The 17,028-nt window shown below is 36.6% G+C and overlaps 1 protein-coding gene across 7 annotated transcripts in view; it reads right to left on the bottom strand.

Annotated features, from left to right (window-relative positions):
* Nucleotides 1–10,631, bottom strand: part of LOC131693183 (uncharacterized) — a 59,381-nt gene extending 48,750 nt beyond the window's left edge. For 4 of the 7 annotated variants that reach the window (XM_058980802.1, XM_058980801.1, XM_058980800.1 and 1 more), the window contains exon 1: nucleotides 9,901–10,631. Coding sequence is in view for 1 of the 7 variants with exons in the window: in XM_058980800.1 (XP_058836783.1) it covers nucleotides 9,901–9,918 (18 nt within the window). In the remaining 6 variants the exon portion in view is untranslated. The remainder of the gene's footprint in view (nucleotides 1–9,900) is intronic. The other 3 variants (XM_058980804.1, XM_058980803.1, XM_058980807.1) reach the window with 1 other exon arrangement.
* Nucleotides 10,632–17,028: the final 6,397 nt, after the last annotated feature.

The raw sequence follows: 17,028 nt of genomic DNA, 5'->3' as shown, positions 1-17,028 counted from the left end.
CAAAGAACAGTTTTTGTGATTTAAAAAAAAAGTGTTTTTGAGCACTTTTTGCAGTTTTTGGTCAAAATCTCAGGAACAAATCTTCCGATTAACACAAACGACTCACCAGGTATTGATGTGCCCATTCCAAAAATGTATAACATGTCGTCGCTGTTGTGCTATCTTATAACAAACGCCATTTTGCACATTTCGAGAAAAACTGCCTGATGCTTCTACCTATTCTGTATTAATCTCTCAAATATTACGAAGATCGGACTATGTTGCGAGTTTTGACTAAAAATGTAAACAAAAGTCGCACTCACACGTGTCATAGGTGTGTATTGATGAAAAAATTTGTATGACGTGTCATATTCGTGCATATAAAATTTTCCATAGAAAAAAATCACCAATTATGAACTTTTATCCATATCTTTGGTTTAATTTGGTCTATAAACAATCGGTTAGCAGCATTTTGAAGGAAATGAGTCAAAAAATCTAGAAAAAATAACTATTTTTGGTTACAGTGCTGCCAAATAGGCAATATTTCCAGTTTAAAGCTAAAACTGCGTTGTTCTCCCAATACATGTATTTTTCTTTTGAAAATTATTATGCCATTGTGTTCCTACGACATTTTTACACATAAAAGCAACTAAAACTTCAATATAACTTGAGCCAATCCCAAAATATGATGATTTGAAGCAAAAATCTCACAATTTCTAATCACTTTTCTCGCTATATTTCAGTAACCAAGCAAAATTTCGAAATTCTGGATACACCATCTTGTAGAGATTCGTTAGACGAGTAATGTGGCATATCTAACTCAGTTCACCCAAAAATGGCGTTTGTCATAAGATAGCACAACAGCGACGATGTTAGGATAAAATATCAACAATTTGGGGTTAAGAGCAACCAAAGTCAAAAAAAGTAGTGTTTGGAAAAATTACTGATTTTTGATTGATTTTTCATAAAAAATAAATGGGCAAAAAAATCTTTTAACATCATATGTGACAGGAAAACTTCTCACGTGAATTTTAAGCCTAAGATCACGAAAATCCGACAAAAACTGGTGATGTTTTTAGGCACCGAGTGAAAATTGCCCTGTTTTTCACATATCTCTTTTGGTCTTAAATAAGATTACACTAGTTTACAAGAAAAATGAAGTTACGAGAGTGTTTCCTAACTTATTTTTGGGTCGCTTAATACGAAAATAATACTCTATTTCTCTTTAAAAGAGGTTCGATTTAAAAAAAAGTTTTTCTTTTGCTTCCGCTTTTTTGTTTTTGCTCTATTTTTTATTACAGAAAAATATTTTTTCATATTTTCAGAATATTATTTGACAGATTTTAACAATTTTAAGGTAATCGCGACAAGCTAAGAAGAAAGGTGTTTCCTCAGTTAATTTTGGATAGCCAAGTCCATTTTTTTTTCAAAGAAGCATTTTCAAGATTTCTTTGAAAAAGGTGTTTTTGGGCACTATTTTAGTTATTTGTCAATATCTTGGTCAAATAGGATCCGATCGAAACAGTTCGAAAGGTATTGATGTGCCCTTTCCGATAATGTATAATATGCGTAAATCAATTCTCATATGATTACAGCTTAAAAGCCAGCTGTCAACATTCTCTTTGAAATGAAATTTCTGACAAACTGTTACCCGCCAATCACAGATGTTTATAGTAAACAAAAGAAAAGAAGTTTTCTCTTGCATTAACTGCTATGAACTGCGTTTAGCCAGTAACGGTTTGTCCGGAATTTCGGAAGCATTTTGACAGTTGGCTTTTAAGCCGCAATCGTATGTTTGTCGAAAAATGTACATTTATTATGATTACAATCGACCAAAGTAAAAAAAGTCTAATGCTCGACCTTTTTAAAAGAAATGCACATCTCTAGTATTTTTTATAATAAATCAAGGACAGAAGAAAATTCTTTTGGAATCTAATAAGATAAATAATCTTTTTGCATAAATTTTAATCCAATGGTCACAAAAGTGTGAAAAATGTAGATGATATGAAGCACTGAGTGAAAATTGTAACTTTTTATTTTTCGCACAATCATACTTTCGGCTGAAATAATCTTCTATACTTGATAGTTATTGTTTGTGTTGGGTACTGTCTTCTCGAGCTTGCATCCATCCATCCTGCGGCATTTGAATGGTTTAGGATATTTTATTGTACAACTAAGTGCTCTTTTTAAAATGTGGAAATATAGTTGGAAAAGTTTTGTTTTGTCTGTGGTGAGTACATGTTTTACGAATTAAAGGAATTTCCTTCTGCTTCAACAGGTTTCACAACAGATTCTCAGTTCACAGAATATTACGTGGCTAGTGCTACGATCCCACTGAGACTCCTCGATAGGGACTCAAATATTTGACGACTGGCTTATGAGACCAGTGCTACACCCTCTAAACCGCCGCACCAGGGCAGGGTCCGCTAAAATCATAAAATTTCCATTTCGCTCAATGTGCCATAGCATCAACATTTTGCATCCGATGTTAGTGATATTAGGCTTAAAATTAACGTAAACATAATATTTGTCATCTTAGATTCTAAAAGGTCCGAAAAAAATGTTTTTCGGTAAAAAAAAAATCATTGAAAAATGAGTAACTTTTAAAAATAATCACAAATGCACTTTTTTAAAACTTTGGTCGCTTGCAGTACTAAAAATTTTACATATGATCGACACATATTCTATGTTTTTGGAAAGAGCATCTCGGCACCGTTCAACCTGCATACTGACTAAATTAATTGAATTATTTTGACAAGAAATATTGACTAAAAACTACAAAATGCGCACAAAAACGAGTTTTTTGAGAAAATCACAAAATCGCTTCTTTGAACAAAAAAATGAATATTGTTTTCGTGTTTAGGGACCTGGAATTAGTCTAAAAAATACTTTTTCTTGAAGCTTCATTTTTCTTGTAAACTAGTGTTATATGTAATTAACCATCAACTATAGGATACTGCATCGATCTGGATCTAGTTGAATAGATAGCAAAAATAATTCAATCTTCCAGTCGTCAGGGTATCCCTTCGCTTCTATCCACCAACTGAAGCACGTGCCGTGTTGCTATTAGATTCCAGGGACCAACAGAATCCAAGGTCTCCAAGCTACAAATCCCTAAGCATAAAAATTTGCATTATGTGCATATTATATTACCATTAACGAAGTTTATCACGCTATGCTAACCGGGAATGGATGATTGACGTGCGTCGGTAAATTAATCGTACCTTCATTTATCCAATCCGAATGAATCGAATCGAATGCACGAATTGAACACCGGTAAAAAGTGATCTCACGAATGATTACCCACTATTTTATCATATAAGCCAGTTCTGCATCCATTCCCTGACCCATATGTCACAAATACTCAGACGAACACATACATAGATAGACATACGACTAGCACATAACAATTTTACACTAGTACTAAAAACTACAATTATTACAACACAACAGAACTAATAGGGTTCAACTGTTATTTTTTAATGCGCCTGTGCACGTTGACGAGGTCGACCGATAAATCGACACACAATGACTCCCACTGCGAGCCGTGCTCAAAAAGACAGCCGTTAAGCTGTTGAACAATGTCTGCAAACACAGCCTACAGAAAAAGTCAATCCACGCCGACCCACCAATCGGCCACGCCAGTAGGTACAGGCTCTTATCTGACTGTTAGTTTGGGCTGGTGCAGATTATGAAATAACACAAAACATAAAAAGGCCCATAAGCCCTCTCGGTCTCCTCGATGCACCACTATCGAGGCGTAATGCAATAACCATTTTAAAGCAGTTGTCTGCTCAAATATGCTTGAAGATGTTTGCAATACCGTCAAACCCATCAACCTAGGAGAGGGCTATCTCCTGTAATGTTTGACCTAGTGTAAAAAATTAAAGTTTTTTTTTCGATTCCTTAGAACGATAGCAAGTGACTTACGTAGGATTTTTTCGCGATTTTAATTTTACGCGAAGCGCTGAAAATATCATTAAAATCAACGCCCCATCAATTATAGAATATCTATCCGTCTTTCGATTTCATTGCTTTCGTTAAATTTGCCGAACATGGCAAAGAAAATCGATACAGACACCATTTATTAACTAAAATCCTTCGTACGTCGTTGGAGAGAAGAATTTAGAATATGCTGTGAGTATTTCAAAGCTCGTGGTTTGAAGTGGATTTGAAAAAAATGCGTTTGAATTTCTTATTATGCTTGGAGTTTACCTAAAAACGATAGGACAGAATTGATAATATATACAATTCGGTACTCTGTTCGCCTTCCATTTTCTGTTAGATCATTTTATTTCAATAACAAAATTTCTAAATCTTAAAAATTCTACAGTGGTTTATTATGCTTTTCACCGACGATTACCACGCGAAGGAATCGATACAAAATAATAAAAGAATTGAAAATTTACCATTCTAACTGAATCTGCAAAATTTGGAACAAATATGAGTCAGGAATTAGACGGTCATGAATTTATGGAATTCATTCATCCCTTGACTACCTGCGGTGGGAAAATTGGAAAGTATTTGTTTCTATTTTGGTACCCATTTAATTCATTGATATCCCATTCATTGGGGTGCTTTTTATTCTCCACTCGATTTTTTAAATTCTCTCTTTTCGGTTCAAAACCAACAGTCGTTCGTAAGCTGTTCATATAATGATCAATTTAAATAAATTTTCCTAACATCGCGGAATCGAAAAGATTAAATCTTTAAAATGATAGTTTTGCAATCTTGTCGTTATCTTGTTTTTTTTCCACAATAACTACTTAAGATCAAAAAAATTAAAAATATTTTCAAACAACTTTTCATGTTCTAAAGGAGGTAAAATCTCCTAGAACACAATTAGCTGCCTAGCAGGTCTTCTAAAAATAAGTTTGGTCGGTGAGGTACAAGTTTTTTTTGTTTTCCGGGAAATGGGTTTTTTCGGAAAATGATGCATTCCGGGAAATAGTTTTCCGCGAAATGATACATTCCGGAAAATGGTTTTCCGGGAAATGGTACATTCCGAAAACGATATTCCGGGATATGGTATTCCGGGGAATGGTATTCCGGGAAATGACGTACAACCGAAAAAACACTTTTTTGCGAATTTTTTTAGCACTTTGCGTGAAGCAAATTTATCAAAACCTCTGTACATTATAGTGTACCATTTCAAAAACATACTGTTATTTTTCTTTGTAAAAATATCGATAAACGACTCGGCGACGAAGCTTTTTGTAGAACGTCTCTGGAAAAAAACATGATTTGAGGTGTTAAATGCCATTCAAAAAATACTTAACCGATTTTTTCAAACTTTGCATACACATTGTATGTTAAAAATACCTAACCCCTACGTTGAGTTCTTAGGATATTTTTTCATTTAAAGTGGTGTTTACTCATAAAACGCGGAATTTTTCATGAAAAATAGCAAGTTTGAGCAATGAGTAAAAAACCCCCTAAATTTAAAATTTATCTTTAAAACTCAACGTGGGGTTAGGTACTTTTACATAGAATGTGTATGCAAAGTTTGAAAGAAATCGGTTCAGTAGTTTTGGAATGGCAGTGAAAGAAGGCTTTCAACAGTCCACACGCTGTTGAGTTTAAACTTCTTGGCAGTATTTTGCACTTCTGATACTTCCAACCAGACGACTCCGGCGTCCGGTCTCAGACACAACGGTTGCACATTTCCGTCCAGCATCAACTCTTCTGACAGTTCCTGGTGGAGTAGTGTTAATTCTGACACCTTGACGAAAAAAGCCGACGCACGAACAAATTGGTGTTTGCCATTTAACTCAACTGGTTGGTATCGAACGTATGATTTCTTCGATAGATGAATTGAAGCAGAGCATTTTCTAACTTGTTCAACATAACACCGGTCATCACGAAATCTCACATGCTTTTGGCTTCATAGACGAAATCGACATCATTAGCGTCGAGCGCTGAGCAGCGGAAGTGTCTTTCAAAGGGGAGGCTCCAAGAATCGGACTGATTATAAATTCGGACAAGAGTAAGCTCATGATAGCTGGCAGAGATTGAGGCGTTCTGAATAGATTTGCTTCCGAAATGAACCTCAATATGATATTCATGGTTTTCGGCGAGATCATATTGATGTTAGTCGCGAGATGAAAAAGCGTGTTGTGTCTGCAAGTAGAACTTTCTACGGTTGGCGTAATTTGCTTAATCCCGTACAAATTGAAAATATCAGATTTCTGCGCTCAATACGTGTAGAGACAAAGCGGATTAGCCATGTAGCACGACTATCGGAAGCTAAAGTTCTATTCAGCAGAAAACATGGAACATTCAGAGCTGATCCCACACTTTCACATGTAAATGAACCTATTTGTGCATGAGAGCACAACACCTTAAATTAGAAGTTTGATTTCGGTATTTCAAATTCAGTAACTGACATCAACTTGGGAGTAAACACATTGCATAATGCCAGGCGTTAAGCCAAAAAATAAGTTTGCTTTTTCTTTTTCATCAGCAAACCAGAGCTTTTGTTTTTGCTTTTCGAGACATCAGTCGGGATCAGCCTGTTGTTGTTAGTCTAACTAGCCCCAAGTTGGTGCCAGTTACTGAGGAGGTAAATTCGAAACACCGAAATCCCTCGTGGACAAATTCGTTCGTCCAATTTTCACTTTTTTTTTGTGTAGAGTAGAACAACACCTGCATAGGAAAACTCAAACAAATGGGACCTTAATTCCTATCAAGGCAGTATATATCATTAACTTTGAGTCAAATAGCACCAACTATTTTTCTTTCAGGTTAAAAAAAAGAACTGGTGTCTGATTATCACTAGTAAGAAAAAAAGAAGGGTAATTGTTTACTTTAGCTACTTTTGCCCATGTAAGTGGAAAACATGTTTTTCTTTCGTGAATATGCTAGTTTAGTGTTGTAGATTCATCAAAATGGGGCGGAAAGCGAAAATTTTTAATAATTCATTAATTAGCTTTTAAGTAAGTTGTACCTAATAACTTTGTTCATAGGGTTATTGTGCTCCCGAAAGTGAGGTTTTTGGCGAAGCTAGTTTAATGCGGCTATGCCGCATAGCCGTAGTCCTCGTACTCGTCATCGGAAACGTAAGCGAACCTGTGATCCACTCGTTTGCCCGGAATACTCAAACATAGGGGCTATCCCTTGTTTAAGTTTAGGACAGCATGAGAAAAAAATCAATGTGGCGTAGCCACATTAGGCATTAACAATGTTTTATTTAGTAACAATAGGATTGTATTCATCGACAAAAATTAAATTATTGTCACTGCCTAATGTGGCTACGCCACATCGTTTCAACTGGGTGCTGTCCGACTTCGCTGCCGCTCAGTCGGACTTAAACTAGGGTTAACCCCTATGGAGCCGCATTAAACTAGCTTCGGCAAAAAACTTACTTTCGGGAGCACAATAACACTATATGCAAGGTTAGTAGGTAGAACTTATTTTTAGTCTCATTAATAAATTATTAAAAAATTTCGCTTTCCGCCTCTTTTTTATGAATCTGCAACACTAAACTAGCATATTCACGAAAGAAAAACCTCTTTTAATCCACCTAGCGGTGCAATTGTGCCTTTCTCAATCATGAATCACGAGAATGTGTGCGTTGTTTATATTCATTAAAAACTTTTAAATGCATATATTACATTTTATTATTATACATCACATGACAACTATATACAGGAAAATAAATCATTATTCGAGTTCTAAAATTTTGAAAAAGAAAAAACAGCCACGGTAATATTGAACTGAAAAAAGGTGCGAAATCGGCAAAGTCCCAAAAAGTCGATTTTTATAAAAAAAATTTTTTCGAGATAACATAAAATCTCGACGCTTCATGCATTTTAAAGATGTTTGGCATCAAAAATACGAATTCGATTTCTGAAATTTCATGAGGTCCCCCCTTTGAAAAAAAAAATTGAGTTCCGGCTTATATGAGAATTTCATATGTGACCGGACGGTTTAGTCTATATTTCCAGAACCATATAAGCGATCCGTACGAAATTTTATAGACATCTGTGGGGATATTATAGCTATCATTTGGGACTAAGTTTGTGAAAATCGGCCCAACCATTTCCGGGAAACTGCTGTGAGTTTGTAAATTTTGAAAGATGGCCGCTTTTCCCGGGCACTTCCGGAACCGTCTATGGTGGTCAATGTAGTCAACAAAAGTTTGGTTGGCCGTCGGTGACCTAGAACAGCAAATTTAAGTTGTTTGAGAGACATTTTAGCGAAATTTTTACCTTTTTTGCTTTCATCGGAGTATCGGTTTGAATCACAATTTGCTATGTGATCGCACGCCACAACCTGTAGCTCAGGAACCGGAAGTCGGATCGGGATGAAATAAAATAGCCATTTACGGGGACGCAATACCTTTCATTTGAGGCCAAGTTTAGTCGAATCGGTCTAGCCATCTCCGAGAAACCGATGTGACTGTTATTCTGAATTTAGATACTTCCGCCGGGGCTTCCGGAACCGAGGATGGTAGCCAATGTGGCCAAATAGACTTTGAATGGATGTTAGTGACCTGATACTACAAATCGAAGCAGTTGTGGTCATATTTTGGAAAAATTTTCACCTTTATACATTCATTGCAGAATTTATTAAAATCGACATTTTCTGCGTGTTCGTACTTATCACCCTGTAATTCCGGAACCGGAAGTCGGATCCGTTAGAAATTCAATAGCAGCGTATGGGAACGTTGCACCTTTCATTTGAGACTAAGTTTGTCAAAATCGGTTCAGCCATCTCTGAGAAAAATGAGTGACATTCTTGGTCACATACACACACACATACACACACACACATACATACATACACACATACGTACACACACACAGACATTTGCCGAACTCGACGAACTGAATCGAATGGTATATGTCACTCGGCCCTCCGGGCCTCCGTTAAAAAGTCGGTTTTCAGAGCAATTGCAATACCTTTCTATTGAGAAAGGCAAAACATGTTTTCCACTTACAGGGGGAAAAGTAAAGTAAACAATTACCTTTTTATTCCTCGATGAATGCGTATCTCTTTGTTTTTTACCACACGAATGTCGCAATATGCATAAAAAATTACACAAACAAGAAAATTTTCGACCCTAAATAACTGAGCGCAGTGATGTAAATAACAGACTACGCTTATCGGATCGGATCTATGGGGGACGTCAGCTTTGTTCTATGCTCGATCTCACCGAAGCGAACAGAAAATTTATAATCACTATGCGAATTTCATGTACTTAGTAGTATGTACTACATGTGTATCGACATGTACGTACACATGACTCTTATCCCATCTACTAAGAGATGTGTCAGTCCGTCAGCGAAACAGTCACGCACAGCTCGATCCAGATGCGATTAAATTACCGTCACAGCACCTACCAAGAGGTATTGAGTAACGTTACCAGCACAATTGAAAAAAAAACCCGCGTGAACAGACAGGGCAGTTGCCTAGTTCATGCGGCGACTACTCATTTTGGTTCGATTATGTAAAGCCGACGGAGGCAAGTCAGTGGCCAGTCACAGCAAAGCAGTAGCACCGTCTGTGGCAAGCTTTTACTACTTGAATCCCTCATTGATTTCTCTATTAGTAGTGCTCAAGGGGCAGCTATACGGTTTTTAATTAGAAAGATATTGTGCAGGTAAACGGAGTGCTAGAGAGACAGGCAATTAATGGCCTTGTCGTCGAGTTGAGTTTTTCTTTCTACGCCACCTGGGTGTGTGCTATAAGAAAAACAGTCTGCTACTTACATACATGCCACAAACTGAACTAACAATATTTTATTAGGTAATTTCAGAACTTTTTTATTTTACTATAAAGCTGGGAACCCTGCCCCCAAGCTGAATGATGAAAGTGCAAAAAAAAATCTCCAGCAATATGTGAACTACAACAGTTCAAAATGCAGCTGACGTACAAATTTGAAGATTACTCCAAAAATAAAATATTGCAAATCCTTACCGTCTTACATTGATCCATGACACAATGCTGTAGCGAGCGACATCATTCCGGCTGTTCCGTAAACGGAGGGCCACTTTATTTGCTTCTACTCCACTATACCTAGCAATCCGTCTGCGACATACTAATCAAGGTTCCACCAGAATAGAAGTGTTCCTGCCAGAGCTGACATTCACCACCAGCAAATGGAGAAAAAAAACTAGCGATGCACACAGAATCTCATCGGATGGCGAAAAATCTTTGCTTTTCCGAAGTGTTCACTCAATCGAACCAATAACCTTCACGCGTACTAGAATATAAATTTTCCAGAATTTTCCTACTTTTCGCTTCCCTGCACTAGCGAACGAGACGAACAGAAAAAATAGGAGGCTCTCAATATCGCTGACGAAGACTGCCGGAAAACCGCCCCCCGACACTACATCCACCATACAATCACCTCTCACACCACTATAATAGCTGGTACTTTTTCTGCTTCCTCACTTCTTTATTTGCACAGCAAAACGAAGCAACTTTTTACTAACCGATAATTTCTCCAGATTTCGGCTGCAAAACGCACTTTTTTCGTCCCCGTTGCGGTGGAAACACCTTTTACGGATTCCGCTCCACGGTTCCTGCGATTCACTTCACAATAAAGTTTTGTCTTTTGTGAGAAAAAATGCTAATTCGATCAGAGCCGAGCCGACGACGGCCTTTCGTCTTTTATCATACGCGAACGTCAAAACCCGGACCGGATATGGATAGGGCTGCCCGTTATTGATCGAAGAAAAGTATCGACGTCGACGCACCGCGGTCGTATATATCGAAAATAAAGCTGTGTCATCGTACACACGGTACAGGGAAAGTGCCGAATATTAGGTAATTTTCCCTCGTATGATGAAGGTCTTCTGCACGGAAATAAACTGCACCTAATTTTTTATGTGAAGGCACATAAAAACCTCATTCATAGATTTTATGAGACATAACTATTATATGTGTATAATTAGGGGACCATTCATAAATTACGTAACGCTTTTAGGGGGGGGAGGGGGTTCGACAAGTTGTTACATATTGTGACATAGGGGGGAGGGGGAGTAAGCTAGATCGTTACGTAACATGTTTTCACCGAAGAAAAAAAATTTTTTTCAAGGAATTTGTTACGTAATAGGGGAGGGGGGGATAAAGAAATTTGTGACAATTTGTTACGTGGGGGGAGGGGGGAGTCAATTTTGGGCAATTTTTGCGTTACGTAATTAATGAATGGTCCCTAGCATGGCTCATAAATTTATATGCAGGCTCTTAGAAGAATAAAATTTCAATTAATTCAATGTGCTCGAAACGGAATTTTATTATGCTCGAAAACACATAACTATCAGGTAAAGACACATAATCAAAAAGTGTTTCGGCAATAGTTATGAGATTATAAAAAGAGTATCCAAAAAATTAAAAAGATTGGCTATCATCATGGGAAGGCAGTACATCAGAGCATGCCGTTCTTTTATTTTTTTCTTGACATTTGTTTTTTTTTATTATTATTAAATTTATTTAGGCCCAAATGCGGTGGCTCGACGAGGCCGATTGTTGGTTTTTTACAATAAATAAAAAAAAAACAACTATGTTAAGTTTTTTGTCTCGTTCAGACGCAGCTTTCTGCTGCGTGTTGAGATCCTTTTTCTAGGGGGCGAAACATTGCCAGTGTTGTCCACTGCCATTTGAGGTTCGATCCGTTTGTCTTCTTTTGCATTTTCGTTCATGTCCATGTCCTCATCCGTACTACTTTCCTGCTGCTCGCGGTCAGATGTTCCAGTTTGTGTCTTACTCTTATCTGTCGTCATTGTATGTTAGTATTTTTCGGCATTCGTTTCGTTGTTGTTGTTGCTGGTTGTTGGTGGTTGATCCGAAGATGTTGGTTTTGCAGCTGTTAGTGGTTTAGCGTAAGATGGTTCTGGGCTGATTTCAGTTGGATTGGTTAAGTTTTCCTTAACAGTTTCTACGCAAGGTTTTCCGAGGTGCAGCTTCTTCGTGCAGAACTGGCACGTAGGAATTTGCCCTGGGTACGTGACTAGTGATGTTTGATGAATGAGAATATCGTCACTTCATAACGCTGTGACGGTTATGTATGAGGGAATTGGCTTGGTCACACGCATTCTCACTACACGAACACCGTTAGGGATGCCCGGGAAAAAATTCCTCCAAGTCTCATGTGTAACGGAGTCTACTTCTCCGTATTTTTGCAAGCATTTTTTAATCGCGCCGTCAGGGGTACGCGTAGCCAAATCATGGACACGAACTTCTACAGCGCCGTTCTCGATGTATACGGGAATGCTATATTTAACATTGCCGCATTCGGCGGTGTGCTGCATGTTGTTTCGCGAGGCGAATGACTCAGCTTGGTTAATGTTGTTGAACGAAATCAGCACGCAATGTTTGATATGATGCATTTGTAGGGTTTTCACTTCAGCCAGATTGATCTGCACTTTTAATAACTGTTCCACTTCCCGAATGGCTGGTCTTACGGGCCATTTCGAAAAATCAACAGCAACACAGTTCGGCCGAATTTGATTCGTTAGTTGGACCGACTGACAGATGTCAAAAGCTCTCCAAAAGAGACGTTAGTAGTGTAATTGCATCTATTCACATTTCTAATATTTGTCAGATTGATTGTCAAAGCAAATTTGCATAGGATTTTGACATTTAGATGCTTTTTAGTTGGACAATGGTCGGGATTGTACTAAGGGACGCAAGATATTAAATGCATCTAAACTACATTTAGGTGGTTGGTAATGTAGTTCGCGTTGATTGGATTTCTTCAAATACTGCTTGTTTCAGTTTATTATGTTGAGCTAGATGAGCACTACCCAAGTAACCACTGAGCCGTGAAAATGGCATCAATTCGGTTTTATAGTCGCTTATAGATCAAGGGTAGTAGAGCTTATAGGTGCAATATCGTACTTTAGTGCTGCTTAAAGGCCACTTTTGGCGAAATATTCGGCTGATATACTGCCTACTCCTACTTTTTCCACCGCGCCTATGGAGATATGTCAAAACAATTTGTGGTGGGTATAACCCACTGGTTGAAAAAAAAAAAACAAAACGAAAACAGGAAATAAAAAGTTCTCTCTCGTTCTTTCTTTCATGGTCTTTCTATCGCATGCGCCGTTTGCTTTTTTTTGCAGTGCCGCGTGCGTTCCAGGTTCGAACTTCTACCTTTAGAAGATTTGGAAGTTACTTTGCTCCAGCGCGTTTGCTGTTTGATCCATTTGGGAGTTGGTTAATCTAGCTGATATTTGCCGTTCTTAAATTGAGAGATTTCTGTTGTGAATATACTTATAATTGGGCGCAAGGTTTTGATCATATTTTTTAAAACTATCATTAGATGTATACTAAATTGAAAGAAATCATGTATCATATCATTTATGGCTCGAAGGTTTTGTGTCCTTTAATTTGTTTACGACGACATGCCCAAACCTCGGAAGCTGATAAAGTTTTTTTATGCTTAGAATGTGTCTCATATCATTTGTTTTGATTTGGAATTTATTGTTTAGAGTAATGGAAATGTCAACTATAACAGGCATTAAAATGGCATCGGTGACTACCGTATCTGGCTTATAGTTACAGGGTTTATAAGCTCTACAATAGAGCCTCATATACCTATATACGATCTGTTTTAATGCTTAAAATTCGTAGTGCTTATAAGCATTAGCCAGGCTTATATAAAGCTTATAGACATTTGCAAAGCTTGTATAGAACCTATAAGCATCGAAAAGCTGTTATAAGGTGAATATAATGCTTGCTTTAGTGCTTAGTGGTTACTTGGATAGTTAGACACAAAAAATTCCAAACAGTTCACACGACATATGTGAACGCCTAAAGCCACATGTCCCGAATGATGTCCCGGGAAGCAAATATAGCTCTGGTTTGCTGACGAGAAAGCGAAGACGAACTCTTGTCTTTTGGTTCAAGAAACCAAACGCCTGGTATTATGCAATAAAAATTGGACTAAACGTCGTTGACTAAACCTAGACACCCAGATGGTGCTAGTTACTGACGAGATGAATTCGAAACACAAAAAAAACAAAACTTAATTAAAATTAGGTCTTGTGCCCTTAACGCGCAAAACGGTTTAGTCCAATTTTTATTGCATAATACCAGGCGTTTGCTTTCTTGAACTTAAAGACAAGAGTTCGTCTTCGCTTTCTCGTCAGCAAACCAGAGCTATATTTGCTTCCCGAGACATCATTCGGGACATGTGGCTTTAGGCGTTCACATATGTCGTGTGAACTGTTTGGAATTTTTTGTGTCTAACTAGTGCTAATTTGGGTACTAGTTTAGATACATCGTCTAACTAGACACCCAGATGGTGCTAGTTACTGACGAGATGAATTTGAAACACAAAAAAAAACAAAACTTAATTAAAATTAGGTATTGTGCCCTTAACGCGCAAAACGGTTTAGTCCAATTTTATTGCATTATTATTTCTGTTGCCATCATTTACATAAGGTTGCCGAAATATTTTTGCAAATTGAGTGAACTACGTGTTACCTGGGATTGAACTACCCAACAAACATTTCGTGGTTTTATAAACGTTTTAACAGTTGCTTTATTCAGCTCTAGCTGAACATTGGAAGTATACGTGTAATCATATATCGTTTATTCCACCCTTAAACATCCGGGATTTGGAGAATTTATTCAGCTTGTCTGATTAAGACACATGAAAGAACAATTCTTCAGCACGTATACAGCCTGAAGAAAACAACAGTTCAGCTTTATCAATAAACCTTTTCGTTACCGCTATTCAGCTGAGAGAATTATCATAGGAAAATTGTTAAAAAAGACATTTATTTCAAGTTACAAGCGCCATCAATCTCTTTGGAAGCCATATTCTTTTATTAGTGTTACGCTACAGTTAGAGAAAAATTGTATTACCTTGTTGGATATCATATCACGTACCTGGATCCGAACCAGCAACCTATTGAATACTAAGCACTTACCTTACTGTCTGCACCAATCTTGCATACATCGAATGCTTAAGATTTCACCGATGTACCGACAAGTGTAGGCTGCTGAATAGAGTCTGTACAAAGGCTACAGTAGCCTTCTATAGATTTGAGTGAACCTAGTTGGCTTGGGTTCGAATCCCAACCTACGATAATTTTTTTATTTCAATTTTTTTTAATTAATAATTTTTACAACATTCGGGAATTTTAAATTAGATAATTTATTCCAAAAATGATGATTATAATCGTTTTTGTTTCCAAGGTGAGGATTTATGGTTGTCACAAAACATTTAGATAAGTAAAAATAGGTGTTATATGAAAGTGGTGGTAACTGAATGATGGATTGAAGTCATTTATAATTCTAAGGTGGCAATCTCCTCAATTTATTTACCACTCCCTGCCAAATGATTTTCTTTGCAGATTTTTTTGGTAAGCGGAAGTCGCTGTTCGAATTCAATAGTTTATTTATTTATATCAATTAAGTTCGCCAGCGTGAATAATCATTTCATTGTACCTTTGTTTGCAAGTCGATGGATAGAAAAAAAATCATGGTAACAATGCTGGTGTCAAAAATGTATAGCAACGTTGGAAAAAAAAGTTTCTCTTGTGTTCAATATGAGAATATTCATGTTGCACAAGTAAACAGACCGTTTCGAATCAAAAGGTAAATTTACATAAACGAGGGCGCGTGTGGTTTGGTAAGCTTGTATATTGAAAAACTGTAAATTGTGTATTTCCCGTGGTGAAAATTCAGTAGATATAAAAAAAACTAAATAAACTTTCTTTATTTCTTTATTCATTTATTGATCTATTGCTCCTTAACTGTAATATATGCAAAACATCTCAATTTAAATATACCGAAATAATAAAAAAAATCCTTCACTTAATAGTAAAAAAATATTGTGTGTGTATTGGGACTCGAACCCAGGTCGGTTGCCATTCCTGATGATTTGCTAATCGCGCCTATTTTTGTAGTAGTTACAATTACCTTTGTTAAACACATAATTCAGCTAAAAGTCAAAGGTGGTATAACGGCAAATATGAAGGTAGAAACAACCTTTTGAAGACATGTAGTGCAGCTTAATGATTAAAGGTAATAGTATTGGTAACAGCATCGTTTATTCAACTCGTAATTCAGTCTAATTAAGATGGTTGAATAAAAGCTTTAATATTGTCGCTATTACATTTATTAGCAGTATAGTTCAGCCTATTTGGAACTGGCGAATACTGGATTTTAAATAGGCTGAATAAACTGTTAATGTTTAAATAGTTCAGCGAAAGTTTTATTCAGCTTACATAACCTTTAATCTGCATTAAATCAACACGTAGTCTTATAGTTCAGCTCCTAATGTTTGTTGGGTATTATCTGATATTGTAAATATTTAGAGTACTTACACTAACGGTAGCAAAAGAAATAATAAATTTATGTTCTAAATATTTACAAGAGAATGATTCCTAACACATTACAATATATTGCAACAATTTCACATAAGGTCTATTTACTGTATTGTTAATAAGTGAAACCATTTCAAATATTGTTTGTTTAACATTCGAACCGTTAACATGACCATCAACATGTACCTTATCACATTTGGTTACAGTACTGGACATTGTTCTTTTATAACTTAACCATTCAATTCGTCGTTACTATTGGGGATATTGTAGAACTATTGTTATATGCATTGAATAAAATCAAAGTTCAAATTATAGGAACAATACAAAAGTATCAGATCTGATGGTTACTATATCCCATGATATAGGTTTATTGTTCGGACTAGGTGACAAATCGACATAGATTTTTCATTAGGGCTTAAATCGCAAATGTAAACAAACTGCGTTTTCGCTATTACGACATTATGCAACAAAAATACTACAAGATTGAGGTGAAAATTAGTTAAAATGGTTTTTAGTTCGATGTATAATTAAAGAAAACAAAACGGCGAAACATGCATTTTCTTCGAGATTTCGAGTTAGGCCCTTCTTCTCATATGGAATATAAAGGCCAAACTTACATTTTTAGACAGAAGCGGGCGTACGGTTGTTATTCACAAATAAAAGAATAAACGGCGGTTCTATTATATAAATGATAAGCAATATCTACTATGATCATGTCTACTCGATAGTTGTTGCACATAAACATTCGAATATTTCGATATTT

The sequence above is a fragment of the Topomyia yanbarensis genome, chromosome 3, assembly GCF_030247195.1.
Source record: "Topomyia yanbarensis strain Yona2022 chromosome 3, ASM3024719v1, whole genome shotgun sequence".
NCBI lineage: Eukaryota > Metazoa > Arthropoda > Insecta > Diptera > Culicidae > Topomyia > Topomyia yanbarensis.
This window is presented reverse-complemented; position numbering and strand designations above follow the sequence as displayed.